The following is a 20,549-nucleotide window of genomic DNA, read 5'->3' on the forward strand; positions in this document are numbered from 1 at the left end:
CTGCACGACAGCTTTCCAGCTAGCATGGCACTGGTGTTGGCTGAGGCTGTTGTAATTGTCCTTGAGAACTTATCTTTGCTTTAACACAGCCAGAGCTCCTCAGTACACCTTGGTGTGAGAGGACTAGTGAGAAGCAGCAGTGCCGAGAGTGGCTGATGGATGCGTTGTTTTATCTGGAGTGTTTGTTCAACATAAACACTAGAAGGTTAAGCACTGTAAAATAAAATTGTAGCTGCTTGCAAAAATAAAGTCACCTGAAAAAAAAAAAGTTGTATTCCTTTCTCAGTAGCTTTTATGGAAACTTTCACCCTCCTCAAATTACAGTGACTCCATGTGGCTTATTCTACAATATAGATTTTAATATTTTTGCTAAAATTTATTCCAGCTGTTGTTAATCATAGAGATATGAATAATATTATTATACAGAGTCTGGACTGGACTTGGTGCAGATTTATTCATTTGTAATTTTTCCATCTTAAACCCAAATATTAAAAAATAGATGAAAGGAAAGAAAGGTAATTGTAACCACTGGCTTCTGCTTCACCATGATGAAATTGAGCTTGCTCGGTAATGAGAGAGTAAATGTAGAGATTTCCTGATTTTATCCGACTGTCTGATTTTATCAGACCATTTGCAGTGACTGCAATTCAATCGAAACTAGGGATGCCAGAAGATCTTACATATAAATCGGTTACCCTTAGGAGAGAACTGCTACTGAATTCCAGCTCAGAAATGCCCAGAAGACAAAACCAACTGAATCTGAATGGGGAACAGTCTTGGGGTCTTTCATCTCTGGTCTTTTGCTGACATATAAACTTCCATGAGAAAATTACGTTGAGGAACATACAGCCAACTCTGAAGGCTGAGTAGAGGGTCAAATTAAACTGATTCAGATCAGTCCAAGCTGAAAATGTCTCACCAAAATCAGAATCTTCTTCTGAATCCCGTGCCTCCCTGCAGGAGCAATATGAATCCCAGCCACTAAATATTGATCAGTGCTGGGCCCAAACCTGCTTCTTATGCTGCGTTTGACTCCGGTGCCCTCAGCAGTTCAGCATCCAACTTCACAGCCACGTGACAATTTACACGTGCCCTTGTACAGCGTCCTAGGAAGTGTATGGTGTCTGAGTTACTAATGTTCACTTTTCAGGAAAGCTATCCTTTTAAAACAACTTCTCTCTAGCAAGATCCCTGCTTTAAATAGCCTCACACCCATTCTGACCTGTTTGGACTCGGAAACAACGTTCCAGGTAGAGTAAAAATGTAGTTCAGGGCTATGCACTGTGAGTGAAAAAAAAATGTTGGGTCATCTAAGAGTCCCTCATTCGCTCACCCAGAAATGGGCCTATCTTGAGTTGGGTTTTTCCTTTTTAATTTTGTCGTTCTGAGCCATTAGCTGATTTCCGTGAAGTACATAAAAATTCAACTTAAACTGTCTTGTACTTAATCAGCATTAAATAGATGAATGTTACAAGTGATAACTCGTATGACTCAGGCCCTATAGGCTGCACTTTTCCCTTGCTCTGCTGCAATAAAAAAGATCTTTCAGGCAGGGCAAGACTGAGAACTCCCTTTGGCTTTGGGAAATTTCTGCAGTGCTTCTAGAGGAGGAGAAGTGCAGATCCATGCTCAATAAGGAAAGAAAAATGTTTTCTCTCCTCCACTCCCCATTCCATCATGGGGTTCTGCGCACCCAAATCATGCACATAAAAAACCAGAAAGTACTAATCTCCCCAGCTGATGAGTGAATCTGCTGGACTGGGCAACTTCAGCAGCCTATGCCATAGTCTGCCTCCGCTCTGTAGGTGAAAAGTGCCGTTATTCTCTTTTCTGGGACTTGTCCCACCTTTGCATTGTCCCCGACCTTTCAACTGCGACTTCCAAACCCCGGTCGCTCTCTAGCATTTGCTGGATGCCTCTCCCCTGTCAAATTGTGGATGTTCCATCCACTGCGGGGTTTCAAAGGCTCCGTACAATCCTGCCCATAGACTAAGGCTTAACCTGGGTGTCTTCAAAGGCGGAAAATGCATTTGTTGTATGAGCTGAAAAAGAGATTCCCTCTAATCCAGTAACAACTATGGCAAGCTTTTTCTCAGCTTGAAATCTCTCATTTTACACAAGCATATGAAACAGGTGACAAATGGATCTGAAAATGGGTCATGGAGAATTCTGTTACTTGCCGTCAGTGTCAGGGATGGGAAATGTGCATCCACTGGGATCCACCAAGCAACGCTTATCATGTGATATCTTCTTGTTGACACTGCTTTGTAAAAACTGAGGGGTTTGAATTCGCAGGGCTAATACTAGGACACTCCATGACTGCCACAGGGAGAAGGCTTATTAGGGGGTTGTGGGATGAACTTGAGATACTACGTCCCTATTGAAAAGGGCAGGTCCTCCTGAGGGTATTGGATTTCTTTTTCTCCTAAGGATTGCAGGACCAGGGTACTAAGGGCAAGAAGTTTTCCTCTCCTGCTTGTAGTACTTCTGGCTCTTGGCCACAGTTGAAAGTCAAAGCAAAAACATCGGAACTTTCACTAGACTTTAGGAAGAATTCACCAAAGAGAAACTTTCTGTATCCTGAATAGACCTAGAAGCAATTTGGTAACAAGCAAAGAGAATCATAAACAAGATTTCTCCAGCCCAGTACAGCACAGTGTTTCACGGCACTGCTGCAGTGCTCTTGGTAACTCCAAAGTACAAATCCTACCTGGCTAACCAGCACGGTGCCTGCGCTGCGCGCCGTGGCAGCGCTCTAGACAGCATGGGTTGCTCCTTGCCTCTCCATAGCCTTCCAACACAGACGGCACGCTGGATTAAATATGCCAAACTCAGTTCCAGGTTTTGCAACACTCCTTCATTTAAGATGGCAATTTCCTTTAATAGCTGGCAGAACCTGGTAGCTGGCTCATTCTTTTTTTTTTTTTCTTTTTTTTTTTTTTCTTTTAACCATATGAACGTAATCTGTATCAACCAACGATTATATGCACGACAGATACAGAGTTTCATCCTGGGGCTACTGAAATGAATTGCAAAACCATTCAGTAACTGACTACAAGCAGAAATCAATTGTAGCAGTTACCAAACGACTTAGTTTAAATGTAAAATTATTTGTTCAGACAGCAAGAAAGTATTTACATGGCTACTTTTGAAATTTACCTCTAGCTATGACCATATGGTAATTTAACTTTTAAATTGTATTTACCGCATTCTTATACTTTAATCAGTCAATGCAAAGCTAAACTCTTCAGAACTCCATGTTTAAGCTTGAAACTCAGAACTTTTGCAGTTTCTCTCTGCCTTTGAGCAGTTGCCATCGTCAGATAATGACAGATCAATCAGTGCTCAACCCTTTGAAGTGCAACAGTTCAAATGTGTCTACTGCCTTGTATACCCTACCATATGTTTTACTCCGAGTGGAGGCTAAACTTTCCTACTCAGAAGTAATGAGCTCTGCTCAATTAGCAGAGCAAGGTTTTTTTTGAGCATCACATGTAATTAGTTTCAAGGTCTCTAGTTTTAATAGCCATTTGTTAACAATCTTTTTATATAGCTGGCATAAAACTTGAGATTCAAATACAAGTAGGCAGTCAAATAGCTGGAGTCCTTCAACTACACGCATGATTCCAGAACTCAGCTAGGCTTTTCTAAGAAGCAATTTGGCTTTATGTTTCAGAAGCGATGATATGGCTACTTTAGGTGGAGAAAGGATCAAGGCTTGCAGGAGGAGGAAATACTTCTTATTAAACCAGATATTTTTGGAAGTGGCAAAGCAGCTTTGGAGCAAGCCATCCCATCACTGGATTCCCTTCTTCCTCTGTCTTTCCTCTCCCTCTATGTATATGCCTGCTTATGTGTGTACGGACTTAAGACCCAACATACAACAGTGTTGAATATCTGTTCCCCTCGTCTCCGATTTATGACTTTTTTGCTGTGAGTTTCCTTATAGGTGGCCAGGACGTCTAGCAACAGACCACATCTTGAATTCAGTCTATGACAGTGACTGCTTCATGACAAGGTAACGTTTCCCTTTGTGGACTGAAAGGAGAGACTATGTGCCTGTATTTCAGCAGGTCTTGGTGTGAAGAACAAGAGGTCGTCTTCCATGGTGACCGGAGTATTGCTTTGTCTCTTTCAGGCATTTGCTTGAGGGAAGAAAAGAAAGATCAGATCCAGCTTGGAGACGTGAGAATGGATTTTCTTCTCACAAAAGAAAATTGATAAATCAGCGTTAACTACACTTTGTGCATATCATTTCCATAAGTGCATAAGAAAATGGATGAGAAAGTAATTAGGGTTTTTCTCTACTGCAAACTCTGGGTTTCTGTGCCAGATGAAAGACAATGGTCGGAACCTAAGCCTCTTTGCCAATGGTCACTCGTGGTCTCCTAAGGGGAGTGAGGGCAGAAGGAGTCTTGAATGGCTCAGGACGGCCATCTCTTCCCACACTTTTTGGTGTTGTCAAGCATGGCGGGTTATGAAAGTGAATGAGAAATCACAGATGCAATGTTATTTATTCCATAGAGTACATCTGTTGTACTATGTGATGTTATATAGCTGTGTATGTTCCTGTCCTAAGATATTGACAGTAAATCCCTTGATTAGAAAATGGTATTTTATCATCTCTTTGTAATTTACCATTTTAGAAGTTGGCATTTTTTGTGAGCTTTATGGGTGGAACTAGTTAAGCTCAAATGGTGGACGGCGGGACTTGGGACACAGCAGGGATGTGTATTACAGTCCTGGATAACGCATGGAGACAACCTGTCCCCTGCCCCAACATCAGGTTTCCTGATGGCAGCCCTGGGCCCTGTTTCACGGCAGGAGGGGGCTACCGGTGGGCTGCCCCAACCTGTGATGAAGGAGAAGGTCAGAAGGCTGAAAGACATCAGTGAGAACGGCTGTGTGGCCCCTGGTCCATGGAGGGTGGACCAGAGGTACGGGGGTGTTGGGAGGGACAGCCTGCCGAGGCCCAGCTGGGCTGCCAGGTGAGTCGAGTTTGTTGGGGTCACATCAGCAGTGCTGCTGAACCCCTTTAGGCTGCCTAGCTCACCCACGTGTGGCACAGCTGCCTCGGAGAATTGTCAGACTCTCCGCTGCCCATTTCAGAACTACAGGCCATTGCAGATTTTGTTTGGTAGACTAATTTAGGATTTCAAATATTACCTGGAGTCTACCATAAGGCGATTTCAACCTTTAAATCTTACCACATACTGGTTTTGCTTTCATCAACCTTGCACTCTGTCCTTCCCCTTTGTCCCCCCTCCCAGTAACTGTCACCATTTAAATTTATGTCAACAAAAAGTCCCAATTCCCCCTTTTAGGCATGTCTGCAATAGTGACTTTGTTTCCAGAGCTGCTGGGGCACTCGTGGGCTTCAGTACTCCAGAGCCTCTAGATAGCAGGCTGTTTCTCTTCCTGCGCCCAGGCACGGATGTTGCAGTCTGCCTTTACGTGCCCAAAGCTTCAAAAATGTGGTGGAAATGAATACCAACACACCACAGCGACCAGTCTCCCATGCTGGGGAAAGCTCTGGGGAAATCTCTGGGGAGCCGACTGCCAAAATGTCATCAGCAACTTAAAGGGAAAGTTTGAGTGATGGCCCTGCTTCTGGTGGAGTTTCCTTCTCTCCCGGATATAAACATGCTGTCCTCGTCGGAGTTAACTGTTATTTTTAGCTATGACAAAAGTGCATCTGAAAAGCCTGTTCTGGAAAATACCAGATCACTCAAAGTGCCAAATATGCTGGGGGGAAAAGCATTCCTGGAGAGGGCTTGCCCCGGACGGTCTGCATGAACTCTTCACAGCTTCTGCTCCCCTCGTTTTCCCCCACGCACGCACACACAGAGCAGCTTGGAACTGCATAGGCTGGTGGTGAACCTGCTCATGAACCCTGTATCTATTTCCCAGAAAAAAATGCAAAGTATGTCCAGTATGTTCATTCACCTAATTGAATGTAAGCCTCTTTGCCAAGCGGTGTTATTTCTTTGTTTGCTTATAGGCAGGAGGTTTTATTCAAATGGTAAAAAGCATTTAATAGAGTCTTTGTCTTTCCGTTTTCTGAAAAAGCCATGGCCACATAGCTTTTATATGTGGCTGAAGAGGTGATCTGGACATGGCCTTTCCTTAAGTGACGGTTATTGGCAGCTGTCACTAACACAAGAAGGGTCGCCCGTGGGAGGGGACGGGCAGGCTGCAGTCACCAGAACACCGCTTGGGGAAGGCAGCCCGCAGGGGACTGTGGAAGAGGGACAGCTGATGGGCCAGAGTGGAGAAAACAAGTTCCGCGGCACGAAAGTGCCTTCCCTGCCAGCAGGACACGGCGCGGGAGTGTTTGGCACGGAGGGTGCTGCAGCGTGGATGCTGTGGAGCAGCACTGATGCTGTGGAGCAGCGTGGGACGTTCCCACTCTCCAGGTGAGCACGGCCCACAGGGAGGTTGGTCCTGGCGCGACCGGCCGTGGGGGGGATGCCCGCAGGTGGACGGGAGAGGCCCTGGCACCGGGGCAACCTTGCGCCTGCCTCCCGCGGGTGACCCGCCGCACCGGGGCTCCGCTCCCAGCCCCGCAGCGCGCCTTGCTCGCCGGCGGCGCGGCCTCGCGTGGGTGCTGCCACGCCGCGCCGCGGCGGGAATGGGTGCCCGTCCCCGGTGTGCGGGGACCACCCCGGGCTGAGGTGGCGGTGGGGTGACAGCGCGGCAAGGAGCATGCGTGCGGGGGGGCGGAGGAGAAGGAGGAGGCAGAGGAGGAGGAGGAGGAGGAGGGATGGCGCGGGGAGGCGGCCGCTGTTTATTTGCAGCCGGGCAGGCTGCGCCCCGGCAGAGCGCGAGCGGCCGGCGGCGGTCCCGCTGCCCGCCCCGCACCATGCGGCCGCCGCTGCTTCCCCGCGCCGCGGCGGCAGCGGGGCCGGGGCAGCCGGCGCGGCGCCCCGCGCCATGGTGACGGGCTCGGCGCTGGCCTCCCGCAGCCGGGACCGCGCCGCGCCGCCCCCCTGCCCGGCCCCGCCGCCGCCGGTGGCGGACGGGCGGCGCGGCGGGGCGGCGGCGGCGGCGGTGCTGGCGGGGCTGTGCGCCCTCTGCTACGGCAACTCCCTGCGGGGCGAGTTCGTGCACGACGACGTCTGGGCCATCGTGAACAATCCCGACGTGCGGGCGGCCACCCCCGTGGCCGCCGCCTTCGCCAACGACTTCTGGGGCAAGCGGATGGCCGAGAACACCAGCCACAAGTCCTACCGGCCCCTCTGCGTTCTCACCTTCAAGTAAGTGCCCGCCGCCGCGGGGCGCGGCTCCCCGCCCCGTCTCCCGGAGCCGTGCTCGGGAGAGCCGGGCGGAGGGGAGCGGCCAGCCCTGGGTGGGGGTCAGGTGAACCCCCCCGGCACCGCCGCCTCCAGTCCCGCGGCTTCGTGATTCAGCATTTCTGCCCGGAGCTGTGTGGGACGGGGCGCGCCCCGGGGGCGGGCGGGGGCTCGGGCCGCCTGCCGCCGCCGGGCTTGGCCCGGTGGAAGTTCGCTGGAGAAGAGAGGCGAGGAGGAGCGGCTCCGGGGGAGCCCGCCGCTCTCCCGGCAAGTGCCCCCCTTCTCCCCGGCGGGTTGGGAACAGGTGGCGCCTCTTTCCCAGGCTGCCGTGGCTTAAAAGGGAAAACCGAGGTTTTGTCGGAAAGCTCTGCAGGCTGAGAGAGGGGTGTTGAAACGGAGCTCCCCGTGAGTTCCTTCTCTGCTTCATCTCCAGTACTTTTCTCTGCAATTGAATGATCGTGCCAGAAACTTCCCCGGCGCTGTTTTGAAGCAGACTCGTAGTCATCCCTGGCTTTCTGCCCCGCGGGGAGCGAAGGGGTCTGCCCCGAGGGGACCGCGCCGCTTCCCGCAGCCAGCCCGGCAGCCTCCCCTGCCTCAGGTCTTCCCTCCGCACCGAGCAGAGCTGTCGAGAAGGAAGTTTCGCTTTTTACAGCAATGAAGAGAAGTTGGGCAGCCGCAAAGTTACCGTCGCTAATCCTAGAAGGAAAACCCAGACGCCTCTTTTCTCTCCGAGGAGAGTATCTTGTAGCAGAGCAGCTTAGTTACAACTCGCACAGTTTGTCATACTTTCCATTAGCTTGTTCTCTTTTTTTTTAATTTATTCTGATGAAACATGAATGATGGTGAACGTTTACCGGGTTTTAGTATTTAAAAATGATGGGGGTGTTTGCAGGGAACTGTGCTGAAGAACTAGTGTAGCTGGGTGATGTGTTTAGCATCAAGGTCCTCTCTGTAGGTGATCGGAAGATGCTCGTTACAAACCTATGGGAGGCATAAGGAACAAACTATATAGACAATGTAAGCATGCCAGGAGGAGGTGTTACTGGAACCTGATTGACTGTTAATTGGGTAACTATTCATCAAAATACCTGATTTATAAAAAACATTTCATGCATTATGTGAAATTTGCATGTTTCTGTGAGGCAAGAGCAGTTTCGGGGAATGCAGCATCCCTTTGGTGGTGAGGGTGGGCTTGGAGCCGAGAGCAATTGGGTGTGGGCTGTCTGGGGAAGCAGGGCTGGACGGGCATGGCGCAGGGTATCCCCGATAAACCAAAAGTGTGAACAGCACAGACCCTTGGGAACTGGATTGTTTAGGACAGGTTTTGTACCTTCTCCTCCAACGTGCTCTCGGCAGGTTTCTGCAGAGAGCAAAGGGCATGTAGGCAGCCACGGGCAGAGCTGGCTTTGTCTTCTCCATCGCATGTCCAGCCAAACTGTCACAGTCCGGGGAGTCGTCTGAGGAATCCATTCCTCCAGCAATACGTTTGGGGGTAATTTGAGAGGCGAGTGAACCTGCATGTATCACCACTGACTGTGTTGCATGCAGTATTGGTGCTGGACTTGGCCTCCTAGGTCAGGTTGCAGAATTGAGGTTACATTATGCTAATTAGCAAAAGAATCTTAAACTTTAATACCGGAATGGAAACTAAATGTTTTAGTTCACATTTATGTGTCTTGACTCTGAACTGGTTTTGCCTTTGCTATTTAAAGCAGCGGGGGCTGAGGAAAAAAAAAAGATGAAGTGCTGTCCCCATCTAGTCCTTTTTGGAAATTAGTGAGACTAATTTTGTGAGCAAGATTTCATCCTCAAGTACTTATAATAACCATACAACTAAGACACAGGGTGAAAGGCAGAGTAATTTGTTCGCTGCTTGGCATTGCGTTTGGAACAGGGAAGGAATCGTTCATCTTCCCCAGCTGCAGAGGAAGATTATTTCCACCGGGTCCCAATACTCTTCCAGCCCTCCAGTTTCCCCATTCTTCCCATTTAATTTCTGCCAGTCAGGTGTCAGAGGAAGACGTTAAGATCTGGGTGGAGTGGATCCTCCCAACTCAGTGCTTCCAAAGAGGCTGCAGGGAGCTCTCGCCAAGTGACGCTGAGCCTGTGGTTGAGCTGGGCTCTGCTTGCCAGAGCCACCCACTCCTGCCTTGCCCAGCATGAGGTTGTTGGTTGCGCTCTGTCCTCCAGCAGAAAGATTTACCCTGCTAGCTGTAAAATGCTCAACAGAACGGACTTTTAACAGAATGGAAATTAATGTTGTTTGTTAATACTTTTGTTAGAATTTAGTGCATTCATTTAGGATACTTGAGAAAACTCTGTGATGTGTGCTTTGCAGGATCGTGCTGAGGAAGGGAAGGGGGGACCAAAGTATTCTGGTCTCTTTTTCTTTTTTATTTCCTTGTTTTATTTTATTTCTTCTATTGTTGCCCTAATTTGGTCAAATCCAAACCATTTTAATAGTAGCATAATTCTTTATACCTGCCTAGTGGCTCTGCTTCTGTTTGAATGAAACTTTAATCTGGAAAGGCTTGTTTTGAGTCTTGCTGTACTAAGATTAAAAATCTGGGAGATCTCCAAACTGCACAAACTGTATGTACAGAACAGATGTGAAGGGTGGGCTGAAATTTATATCTACGGATCCATCAATCTACAGAAACTTTGTCTCGATCTCTTTTCTGTCCTTCATGGCTGTGAAAGTAAGAGGAAGGACTCATGATGCCCTGTGGACTTTTCATTAGGCTGAACATATCCTACATATATGCTCTGTATGCCTGAAATGATCTAATTTAAAAAAATTTATCACCCATCTATCTTAAAAATCTTAAGCAGACATTGCTGAAATTTGGTAGTACAGTGTCCCTCACAAATTGGAAATCTGAAATGACAGTCCTCGTTCCAATAGACTAATGCTCTGGAGCCAAACAGTGAAAAGAGCTTAAGTATTTGACATTATTCAGACTGGACCTGTCAGTATGAATGATCAAAGGGAAGTAAGAGTGGTCTGTGTTACTGGAATTGTTAAGCAAAACTTAAAATATTCACAGAACTGCTGTGTTGTTTTGTGTGGGTTAACATCATAATGGGGGGGGGGAAGCCTGCACATGAACTGTTGCTTTAAATAATATTTGCTTTGTGTCTTTTTGAACTTCTCGCACCCCTTCTCCTGACTTCAGCAAAGGAAAGGAGTGTTAAAACTGGTTGGTTGAGAAGCATTCCTATTGTACGGGTGTAACTGTTAGGTGACAGGTCTAGCACAACTCCTCGTCTGCACAGGAGCTGGGATGATAGGCAACGGTTTTGCTTAGTCCTTAGGAAAAACTTACTTCATGCTTTCTTCTCCAGTGCTGTCACTCAAATATGTTTACCTGCAGCTATTTTCTCCTGCAAGAAGTGATTCAATACACTTCTTTCTACAGAAGGTGACTTTCCGGATAGGATATACTATTTCTTAGTGTCTTCCTTATAAAATGTTAAGATGAAGGGTGGAAAAGGAAAAAAACAAAAGCAACTGCCAGTTCTGTAATTTACTCAGGAAATTATATTGAAACTGAGTGCTTTCTGTCTTAGACCTTGTCTTCACTAACAGAAGTTCAGTGAATCATTTATTCCCTCAGTAGTGCTGAAGTTATTCCTTGGTTCTAGTAGTTTTGCAAAAATGTTTCTCAACTGTTGAAGCAGAAGGTGCAATCCTCAGTGCTGTCTCCCTCCCTCCTTCTCTTCTTGTCTGCCAAATCCCCATTTAGATAGATTTTTCAGCCCAGAAACAAACAGGTGATGGAGGCTTAATGTAGCTGGCAGCACAGTGGACTTCGCTGAAGGTGTGCGGTGGTAGGCGACTGTGAGAATGAAGCCTTTTGAAAAACCCCAGTGCCAAGGTTTAAAGACTCTCTGAATCGGAGATCAGCCTCCTGGTTTTGCGGTTGGTGGGACAAAGGCCCCGGAGGACCGAAGGCCTCTTTGGTAGCTGGGCAGAGGGCACTGCCAAGGCGGATGCTGGTGAGGGAGGTCCCTCGGGTAACAGCTCGCCAGGGACGAAAGACGAGGCGAAAAGGAAAAGGGAGCGGCAGGTCTAGGCCCTGGAGCCGTGGCAGGTCTAGGCCCTGGAGCCGTGGCAGGTCTAGGCCGCGTAGCCATGGCAGGTCTAGGCCCTGTAGCTGTGGCAGACTCGGGAGGATGATGCTGGGCAAAGAAGCACAGGAGGTATCTGGCCCTCCGCGAAGGAGGTGGAAATGACTGCGCACTGGGGATGTGGACTTCATGGGGCGGGTGTAAGAGTGCCCGCTCCGGCTGCTGCAGGTGGCTCTGGTGGCCCAGGGGGAGAGGAGCTGGGAGAGACAAGCTGTAAAGGGGAGCACAACTCTTCCCACCAGAAAAGACATAGACACACAATTTGTGCACAGACCCATCCTACTAATACCGTGGCTGGAAAAAATGGGGAAAAAGATAAATTTAAAAGTCCAGGCTGCGCTAAGCTGCTGACTGCAGAACGGGTGACCCTCCCGGTCTGCCCACCGAGGCTGCTAGCCGGTGGTGCCTTGGGCACATACATGCCTAGGAAGCAAATGGGACCCATTGGCAACGGTTCAGTATTCTGCGTGGGCACCGAGAGCCTAATCTAAGACTACCAGTGGCTTCGGATCAAAGCCTTAAGTGACTGTGAGCTTGAGTTAGATGTAAATACATAGCCAAAGACAGAATTAATTCAGTAATTCACTGCTGACCTTCTGATCTATCTAGTTGCTTACAGCTGATCCTTCTGTTTTTTCAGCTGTATCAGTGGCATGACTTTCAAGGACAGGGTGCTTAAGAAAACCAAAACAACCCAGGGAAGAAAAAAGACCTTAGATTTTATTTGTTCTTGATTTAATGCTTTATTACAGTCTGACATCACAGGGTAATATAGTGGAGCTATAATGTGTCAGGTTAAATACACAGTGCACAAGTATTTTCTTCACTCTGTACATCTGTATTAGGGCAATATCACAATGTTTAAGATTGTGTCAGTATTTCTCCTGTACAGCTTAGCTGAATATTTCTACCCTAGCTATAGCAATCACTCTCCATACTGGTACTGTGATACCTGCCACGAAATTGATGCAGTGCCAGTGTAGTCACACCGGGCAAGGTGGAGTTTGTGGCGAGGCAGTTGCTTTTATTAGACTGGTTATGTTATATCTGGAATATAAGGACACATTTCTGGGCGTATAAGCTTTTCTTCTGACCCAGAGCAGAGTGCCTTGCTGCCATTTCGGGTCTGGGAGAGGGTGTGTGTGCCTCAAAGCTTGTTTTTTTCCCCCCCAATTCCAGGTGCACGGAAGTCACCCTCCCCCTTGAATGTAATTTTCGTAGCAGGTGTCTCATGTTTTCTGGTTGTAGGTTTGGGCTATGTTTCTCTGGAAGGGGACCAACAGGATTGCTTGGACTCCCTGGAAGGAGACCGGGACTCCTAGGGAGGTCGGGGGAAGCTCCCTGCCCCAGGAGGGAAGGCACAGACCCTGCTGGGGGTCCCTGCTGCTTGCGGCCGAGCCTGGAGGTGAGGCTCTGCCCAGGAGAGGTGTGTGCAAAACACGCTGGACTTCTGCCTAGCTGCAACGTTTTCTCAGTCCTTAATACTGAAGAAAATTTGTCTTGTCCCTTGAATTTGAAAGCCTTTTATTTTGAGGGGAAGAGTTCCCTAAAAGGTCCAGACGTATTCTCCTGAAGGATTTGGATGATGTGAATTCAGTCATGGCTATGTTTGCTGCTTGCTTCAGTGGTGTTTTGTCTCTATTTAACACCTACCAGTTCCTGTGGATTTTCTCTCCTCTTGCACCAATGTCACCCTTAATTTTCTTTTGTTGCCTTTTACCTAAAAGGCTCAGCTTTGGACCAGCCACCTTCCCCACAGGAGCATCCCTGTCAATACTCTTTAGAGTCCATGAAAATAAAGTGCTCTGGCTGCTGCTGGTTAGCTAAAGGCATTTATCTGCATTTACTCGCTGTGTTTCTGACTGCTTTCCTGGGCTTTCTCATTTATTGTCTCTCAGATTTAAAATAAGGGAAGGAAAAAAAAAAGGCTGTTCTCTTTTTCACTCACTACGCTTCTTTGTTTTTTCTGTGCTTCTGTATAAATTAAAATGGTACTTCCTTCATGGTCTGCAGCTTGAGCTGAAACATTACCAAACTTACTTCAAATTTGGTGTAAAACTCTTGTAACCAGTTTGAAGTATTTTCTTCATTAGGCATTAATAACTCTAGACTAGTTTTCTGTTAGCGTTGTTTTCTCTTCTTGATGAGTGACTGTCCTAGCTTGGTTCTTGATCACGTCTCATCTTTTTTTCTCTCTGCACTTGGAAGAGGACTGATTATGGCTGCTGAAGAGTTTTGCGAGATGTTTGTTTCCTTCAGTGCATTGCTCTTGCTGAGATGCTATTCAAGAATAATTTTGAAGACAAACTCTCTTTTGTTCAAAATCTGGGTAAAATGACACCTGGTTTGTCAATTGTAAATTGCTATCGTCTGGCTTTATTTTTTTTTAATTTTCCATGGCCGTTTGCTGAGACAAATCTAAAGCCGTGTGGATGATGCTTTCGGTGTTCTTAACACAGGAATGATCATGGAACCACGCTTTCTAGGGTTTTGCTAGAAATTTCTGCCCTGGCATATTTGCAGCTTCCAAGGTGCTGCTGCTTCCCAGTCTAACTGTGATTTCTGTTTTCTTTTCCTAACTGTGCTGGAAAGCAGTAACCTGCTTTGTGTGGCAACACTTTACTAGTGCTCTTGTAAGTGATGACTGTTGTACTCTAAGGGAATTGCTATAGCTTGGGGATTGATATGGCCTCTGTCTTCTCACCCATCTCTGTTATAGCAAATCAGGTAACAAACTATTTAAGCCTTATTGTCCATTTAGTTCTGAGGCATTGTAGTGTACTATAAAAAGATTATCAGCACAAAGTGCTGGTGCACTGCAGTGGAAACTCTGCTCTGCTTGTGCTGGCCATTGCACGAATGCTGCTGCGAAGGGGGCTTATTTTCTTTTTACAGCTAGAGCTTTTAATTAATCTTTGAGCTGTTTCCACATATTGCTTCAACCATTATCGCCACTGATGCAGCTGCACCATTTCTGGAGTGCAAATGTTCATTCTCCTGGCACGCAGTAGATGCATCTGTGGAGTTTATAAGAAGATTCCACCGTGCACTGAAATTGGGCATGAGTTTGCACAAAGTTTGTCATTTATATCACACAGTTCCCAAAGGAAGGAAAGATCACAGGAAACTTAATCCACCCTTGTATGTTAGATTAATTTATATAAATCTGCCAGTGAGCCTTCCTCTATAAAAACTGGGGAGGTTTTATGAGGTGTGGGATGCTCTGAGACTTTCCATTAAGTGTTACTTGCTATAACAAATTACCATTATTATCCTGTGCATTTCTGTTTCATAACATGTTGTGTTTTTTGTTAGTCTTTTGAAAATAATAAAACAGATTAAACTAAACAAGAGCTGCCCAGGTATAATAACAAAGTCTATAAAAAGAGAAACTCTCCAATTATGGTTTGTAATATTATTAAATCATAAGAGGCCTTAAAAAAGGTTGAATGAGTCTTTGTGTGTACAAGTGAATAAAAAGCACTATATTAGAGCCTGGGGGTGCTGCTGAGTATATACCGTAACTGGATATCTATGGGTTTTGTCTGCTAGTTCATACTCTTGTGAAATAGACACCTCTGGTTCTGGGTCTGCGAGGATGAAGTCACTGAATCCCGCTTGATTTCCACGCCTTCTGCCCGGGGAATCGCTTACCCGGGGGGTATGTCCCTGCCTGGAGACTTATCTAGAGGAGGAGTAAGTGCCCGCGGCTGGAGGGTAGCATGGTGCAATGGTCCCTGCTCTACGAATGCCATTCCTCAAATGAGGCGACTGTGGCAGGAGCAGGGAGGGCAAGTGGTTAACTGGGGGTGCTGATAGATGTTGCTTATTTGTTGAAGAGCAAGAGTGATTTGCTTTCTTCTGGAGAGCTCTTTTTCAAGTACTACTTAGTGGACCTTCAACAGCTGATGCCTGTGAATGTCTCTTTCTGAGAGCAGAGCTATGGAAGTCCTTTTCCTAGAGCGGACGGTGGAAGAATGGAAAAGCTGCTGCTGTAGGTGGCAAGGCAAACTACATCGCTGTTTGTGGAAAACATCCGTTAACCTTAACAAAATCAAGGGATTTCTATGTTAGGGCATATGCCTCTTATTTTGGTATACCTCCTGCTTGGGCATGCAGTTTTGGCAGTGCTCTGCCTTGGGTGTGACACTCGAAACTACACAAGCTGCAACACTTGGACACAAAGACCAGTGTCGAGACAAGAGTCTTTTCTTGAATTCATGTTACAGTGCAGCCTTCTCTGCCCTGCTTGGGCATGTGATCAGTGCTGGGATCTCTGTAATGAATTTTTATTTTGGTGGTGGCTTGGGTGATGCTGATAAGCTCTGTTAGAAAAGAAGTGGCAATGTCAAGAGACTGCTCCTTCCCCTCTTTTCCCCTAGGCCTTTTGGGGGCTTTTGCATTTGAACTGCCATTCACCACTTCTCAGGAGGCTTAGCACACTCTTTGTCTCCAAGGTCTCTTCCAGCAGGGATGTTTAAGCAATGCAGAACTCGTCCGAGTGTTTTGCGGGTGGCTCCCTTGATGTAAGACCTCCTTGTCTGAGATGGTGGCGTCTCCTCTTTCAAGTGTCTCCATTCCTAGGAACGTGGTCACTTGCTTTATTCAGCCCTGAATCTGCCAACATCTTTCTGGTTTGACAAGCAGTCATTTCAAAAAGCTTGGTGAGCCAGAAGTATCTGCTCTCCCTAGTTGAGTGCTCTACCAAGGCTGGTAACATTTATCTTCCAAGATGTGCTTTAGCTCAGACAGATGTTATGACTTTCATGCATGACTAGGGTCTTCCAGCGCACACAATGCTGCAAATTAGAAATGATGGTAGTATTGGTGTCTTTTGGGCATGCAACTTAAAAACGGAAAGATTTTCCTCATTTGTGAGCCACTTTACACATGGAAATATAAGGACAAATCTTGCCCCCATAACAGAGTACAGTTACTGCCCCAGAGCTTCTGTTCATGACCATCATGTTGGAGAAATACCACTTACTTAATTTTGAGAGTCCTATCTCTGTTTTGCTTGCTATGTTTGCTGAGCTGTATACTGTGTCACTATGTGACTCCGTGATAATGCTGCTGCCAGTAGACAAAGACAAGACTGAATCTCTGTAAGAGTGTTAAAGTTTAAGAAGGGAGAAATTATTTTTGTTGATGTACCCATCCCTTCCAGCTCCCTTGGCCAGAATTTGCTCAATAGTTGCTCTGCAGTGGAACAAATTTGGCTTTCCATAGTAGGCTGCCTTTTTCCCCCCATGGGTGGATAAGCGTGCTGCGGAGTTTTGCAAAGTTCTTGTGATTTGGTTTAGAGCGGTTTGGAGCCCCAGATTTGCTCACTTTTTTGATGTACAATAAACTTAACCACTGCTAACGTTTCACAATCATTCTGCTGAGATTGTTTCAGGACAAAAGAATAATTCCTTCATTGCCATGTTGGCTAATCTCTTATGACAAAGAGCTTTAGCAGCAAAAAACACTAGCGTGAATATAGCACCTGCACACATTCACATTTAGTGTTCATGGACCACCAAAGATGGTATTTAAAACACACACTGAGGCATGCTTGCAGTCAGATTTTGCTGTTTAATGGAAGGCTTATCTGAATACCATGGTGCTGTTATGTTTGTGTTTTGTTCTGCTTTTTTTTTATTTTATTTTATTTAAAGAATACACAGGGGAATAGCCAAGCTGTGAGGCTGATGCTTTTACATAACTGTTTTCAGTAACTTACATCAGGTAATTCACTGTTTACAAGCCTTTTTGACTTGATGTTTGCCTTAAGAAGGGGTGTGAAGAGCACACCTTGCCTTTGGGATAGGGGACCTGATGGGGGGCAGGAAGATCCATCCCCTACAAGGTTCTGCCCCTCCTGCCAGTAGACCTGTTTTGCAGGATGGGAAGTAATCAGACGTGACCTGTGGAGACTAATGAAAGATTTCTTTTTTTTTTTTTTTAAGAATGTTGTCAGATGTCATGTTTTTAGTGACTTGTCCTTACAACTTGGCCAAAGAAATAAATGAGAATCTCTCACACTTTGGTGCATGGGTTTGTGTCACCTGATAGCCTGAGCACTCGTCCTCACCTGCCCGCATCTGCTTTCTGCGGAAATCAGGTTGCCGGAGCACACTTTGACATTTGGGGTGGGACGATGACGAGGACTGTGCTCTCTCTGGCTGATTCACAGCCAGAAGTGATTCATTTGTATAAAGAACAGGTCTTGCAGGTGGTCCCTGCCATCGCACACATCTGCAGGTGCCTCCGAGCGGCAACTTTGGCTCCTTTGGGGCAGGGTGGCCCTGTGCTGCCCTTTGTTCCCCGCAGCGTGCTGAAAACAAGATTTAGGCCCGGGGTTTCCTGCTGCTGCCCTGTGTTTACAGCTGAAACTCTGGCTGGGTGTCTGTTACTGCCATTTGCTGTGGTTTGTCATTCTGTGCTGGGGGAAATGAGGGGAAGTGATGTATATTGCTGCCCTGAAGTGGCTTGCAGGAGAAACGGGGGGAAAAAAGAAAAAGCCCCAACTCTTCATGTGTTCTTGAATCACGCAGACTGCTATCTTGTCAAAATGTAGGTGCATTGACCCATACTTCAAAGGGAAAGGTCAAATCATGCTAAAAAGCTCGCTTTTCCCAAACTCTGGGTTTTAGCTATTGTGTCCATGAACACTCCGGTGGCAGCAGAGTAAGAATGCACAAGAAGGACTCCTGGTCTGGTAAAGTTAGATTGGCCTGCAAAATGCAGCCCAGGACAGACAGCATTCTGTTGCTTATGAGTAAGGAATGTAGAGAGTATTTATAAAAAGCATATGCTGTCTGTCCCTCACAGACACACAACACCTCCTCCATCTTACAAAAAACCAAAGGTGTTTGCATAGTAGCAACAACTTGGTGGCTTTGCTGTTGCGTCTTCTATGTCATGGGAGACCTGGAGTCTGTCAGTGACAACAGGAAGGGTTATTGACCCTTTAGCATGTTTACAGCTACATGCAAAATACTTAGATTGAGTCTTCTTTTCACTGGGTGTCTTGTCATTTTTTTTTTAAATGTCCTTTAACGTTAGTGCTTCCAAATTCCTTGTTCGTATATGGAGTCTTCCCTAGATAGAGACACCATGTGTATGTGTGTGTATATATATGTTTGACCAAATGTACAGATGCAGTTAATTCTAAAAAGAATTGAGTTATTTTCAACTGCATGTAAGGCAAAGCCTGTCAGCAGCTGTTAAGCAAGCTGGCTGTAAAAAACAGTGACCAGAAAAATGTGTTAATACATGCTGTCAAACAAATGTCATAGCAGCTTGTTATATTTTATTTTTTGTTATGATTGACACAAGTAATGAACCCTCATTGTCTCACTGAGTCTAGGGTGATGTTAACTGACTTATCTTTACCGTCAATGTCTGTCTAAAAATGATGCCAACTATTAGACCAGCTTCTTAGTGTAGTCCTGTTACCAGTAAAGCATTTAAATAAATGTTTAACCTTTGGTATGTGAAAGCAGTTTGAAAGTTAAATGGAATAAATGTACCTGTAACACCAAGCAGATGCTCCAGCGCCTTACCGACTCCTCGTCTTGGCTGTTCCCAAGCAAAAGCGTCTATCCTGTAGTAGAAAACAACTGCCTGTATTGTAAAGCTGCCACGTGGCTGAGACAACCAGAGAAGGTGCCAACAGGGAGACAGGCCAAGTGTCATGCTTCTGATGTTGGCCGGTGTCCTTTGCTGCGAAGGAAGGACAGACATTGTCTCACTGCACTAAACTGTACTGGGAGGGCACAAGCCTCTCCCGTCTCATTGTCAAGAGGGTTGCCAAATGCAACCACATGTTTTCAAAATTGGGGAAGTGGTTTGTCTTTAATCAGATAAACCAGAAGTTCAGAGCGATTTTCACTAATTAGTTTAATAGCATTTAAATTAGAAGACTGCAAATCAGGCAAAAAGCATAACTTAAGAGTATTTGAAAGATGTCCTGCTATTACAACACCTCTCTAGCCTAGTAATGGTTCCATTTTGTTTCCCTACAGGTTAAACATATTGCTGGCTGGTATGAACCCCTTCTATTTCCACGCAGTGAATGTAATTTTACACTGCCTAGTGACTCTTGTGCTGATGTACACTTGTGACAAAGCTGTGTTCAAGGACTGTCGACTTGCTTTTGTCACGGCGCTGTTCTTTGCTGTGCATCCCATTCACACTGAGGCTGTAAGTATGTGACACACACAAAAAAAACGGTGACACAGAGGCTAAAAATAAATGCATACTTTAAATTTTTTTTTTTTAAAGAAACCTCTGACTCATTAAGAATATGGTGTGATTCTTGCAGTGGAGGAGCAAAGGTGAAAATATAACATGATTAAAGTAATTTGCAGGCGTCATTAAGAAAAAAGTGTATTCATACTTGCCATCTTTGTGCTCTGGCACTAAATTCTAATTGACGGTCCTAATCAGTGATGCCAGGTATAAATGGGCAGTCATTCAGCTGGTGAAAATGTCAAGTCTTCTGAAACCAAAGGCCATGCTCTCCTGCTGGGACATTGTTGCATGCCTTCAGTCATCTCCTGTAGTCATCAATTTAAGGGAGGAAAAGTGAAGGGAGCATTAGTGTGTATTCTGGATCAGATCTCTCAGATAGAGGTGATGTGACCCATGGATTAATTTATATTGATTTCAGTTAAAAGGTAGGAGTATCATCTTCAGAAAAAAACTTGTTAGTTTAATAAATGTCATGGTAAGTTTACAGAGCAACAGCTCGTATTGGACATTCTTCTGTTTGTTATAAGGAAACGTTTAAAGACATACTCATGCTACAATTGCAGTCTGTTAGCGTGGGGAGGTAATTCTGTAGATAAAATGAGTCTTGCTGTCTTTGAGAAGGAAATGCAATGCCTAGCTATCTGTACTTAAAAAAAGAAATGCACTCATAAGCTGAGAAACCACTGACATCACACGCTCTCGTTAGGAGCCTTTGTAAATGAGCAAGGCTGCCATGGCTGAGAACTTTTGAAGAGAGATTACCTTAATAACAAAAAGCCACGAGCTTTACAGTTACTCCCTGTGCTGTCTCGTGTGAACTAATCAGCTAGGCTCCTTTTGATAATACAGCTTTATATTACAAGGGAGGTTCTAGAAGAGGCACTC

The 20,549-nt window shown here is 46.1% G+C and overlaps 1 protein-coding gene across 1 annotated transcript in view; it reads left to right on the forward strand.

The window, feature by feature from the left end:
• Positions 1 to 6,933: 6,933 nt before the first annotated feature.
• TMTC1 (transmembrane O-mannosyltransferase targeting cadherins 1) overlaps positions 6,934 to 20,549 on the forward strand; it is a gene marked incomplete at both ends in the record, with an annotated part of 144,531 nt that continues 130,915 nt past the window's right edge. The window contains 2 exons of the mRNA XM_082012675.1: positions 6,934 to 7,256; positions 19,436 to 19,613. Coding sequence (XP_081868801.1) covers positions 6,934 to 7,256; positions 19,436 to 19,613 — 501 coding nt within the window. The remainder of the gene's footprint in view (positions 7,257 to 19,435; positions 19,614 to 20,549) is intronic.

This window comes from Phaethon aethereus, assembly GCF_964289735.1.
Source record: "Phaethon aethereus genome assembly, chromosome: 1".
In the NCBI taxonomy this organism is placed as follows: Eukaryota; Metazoa; Chordata; class Aves; order Phaethontiformes; family Phaethontidae; genus Phaethon; species Phaethon aethereus.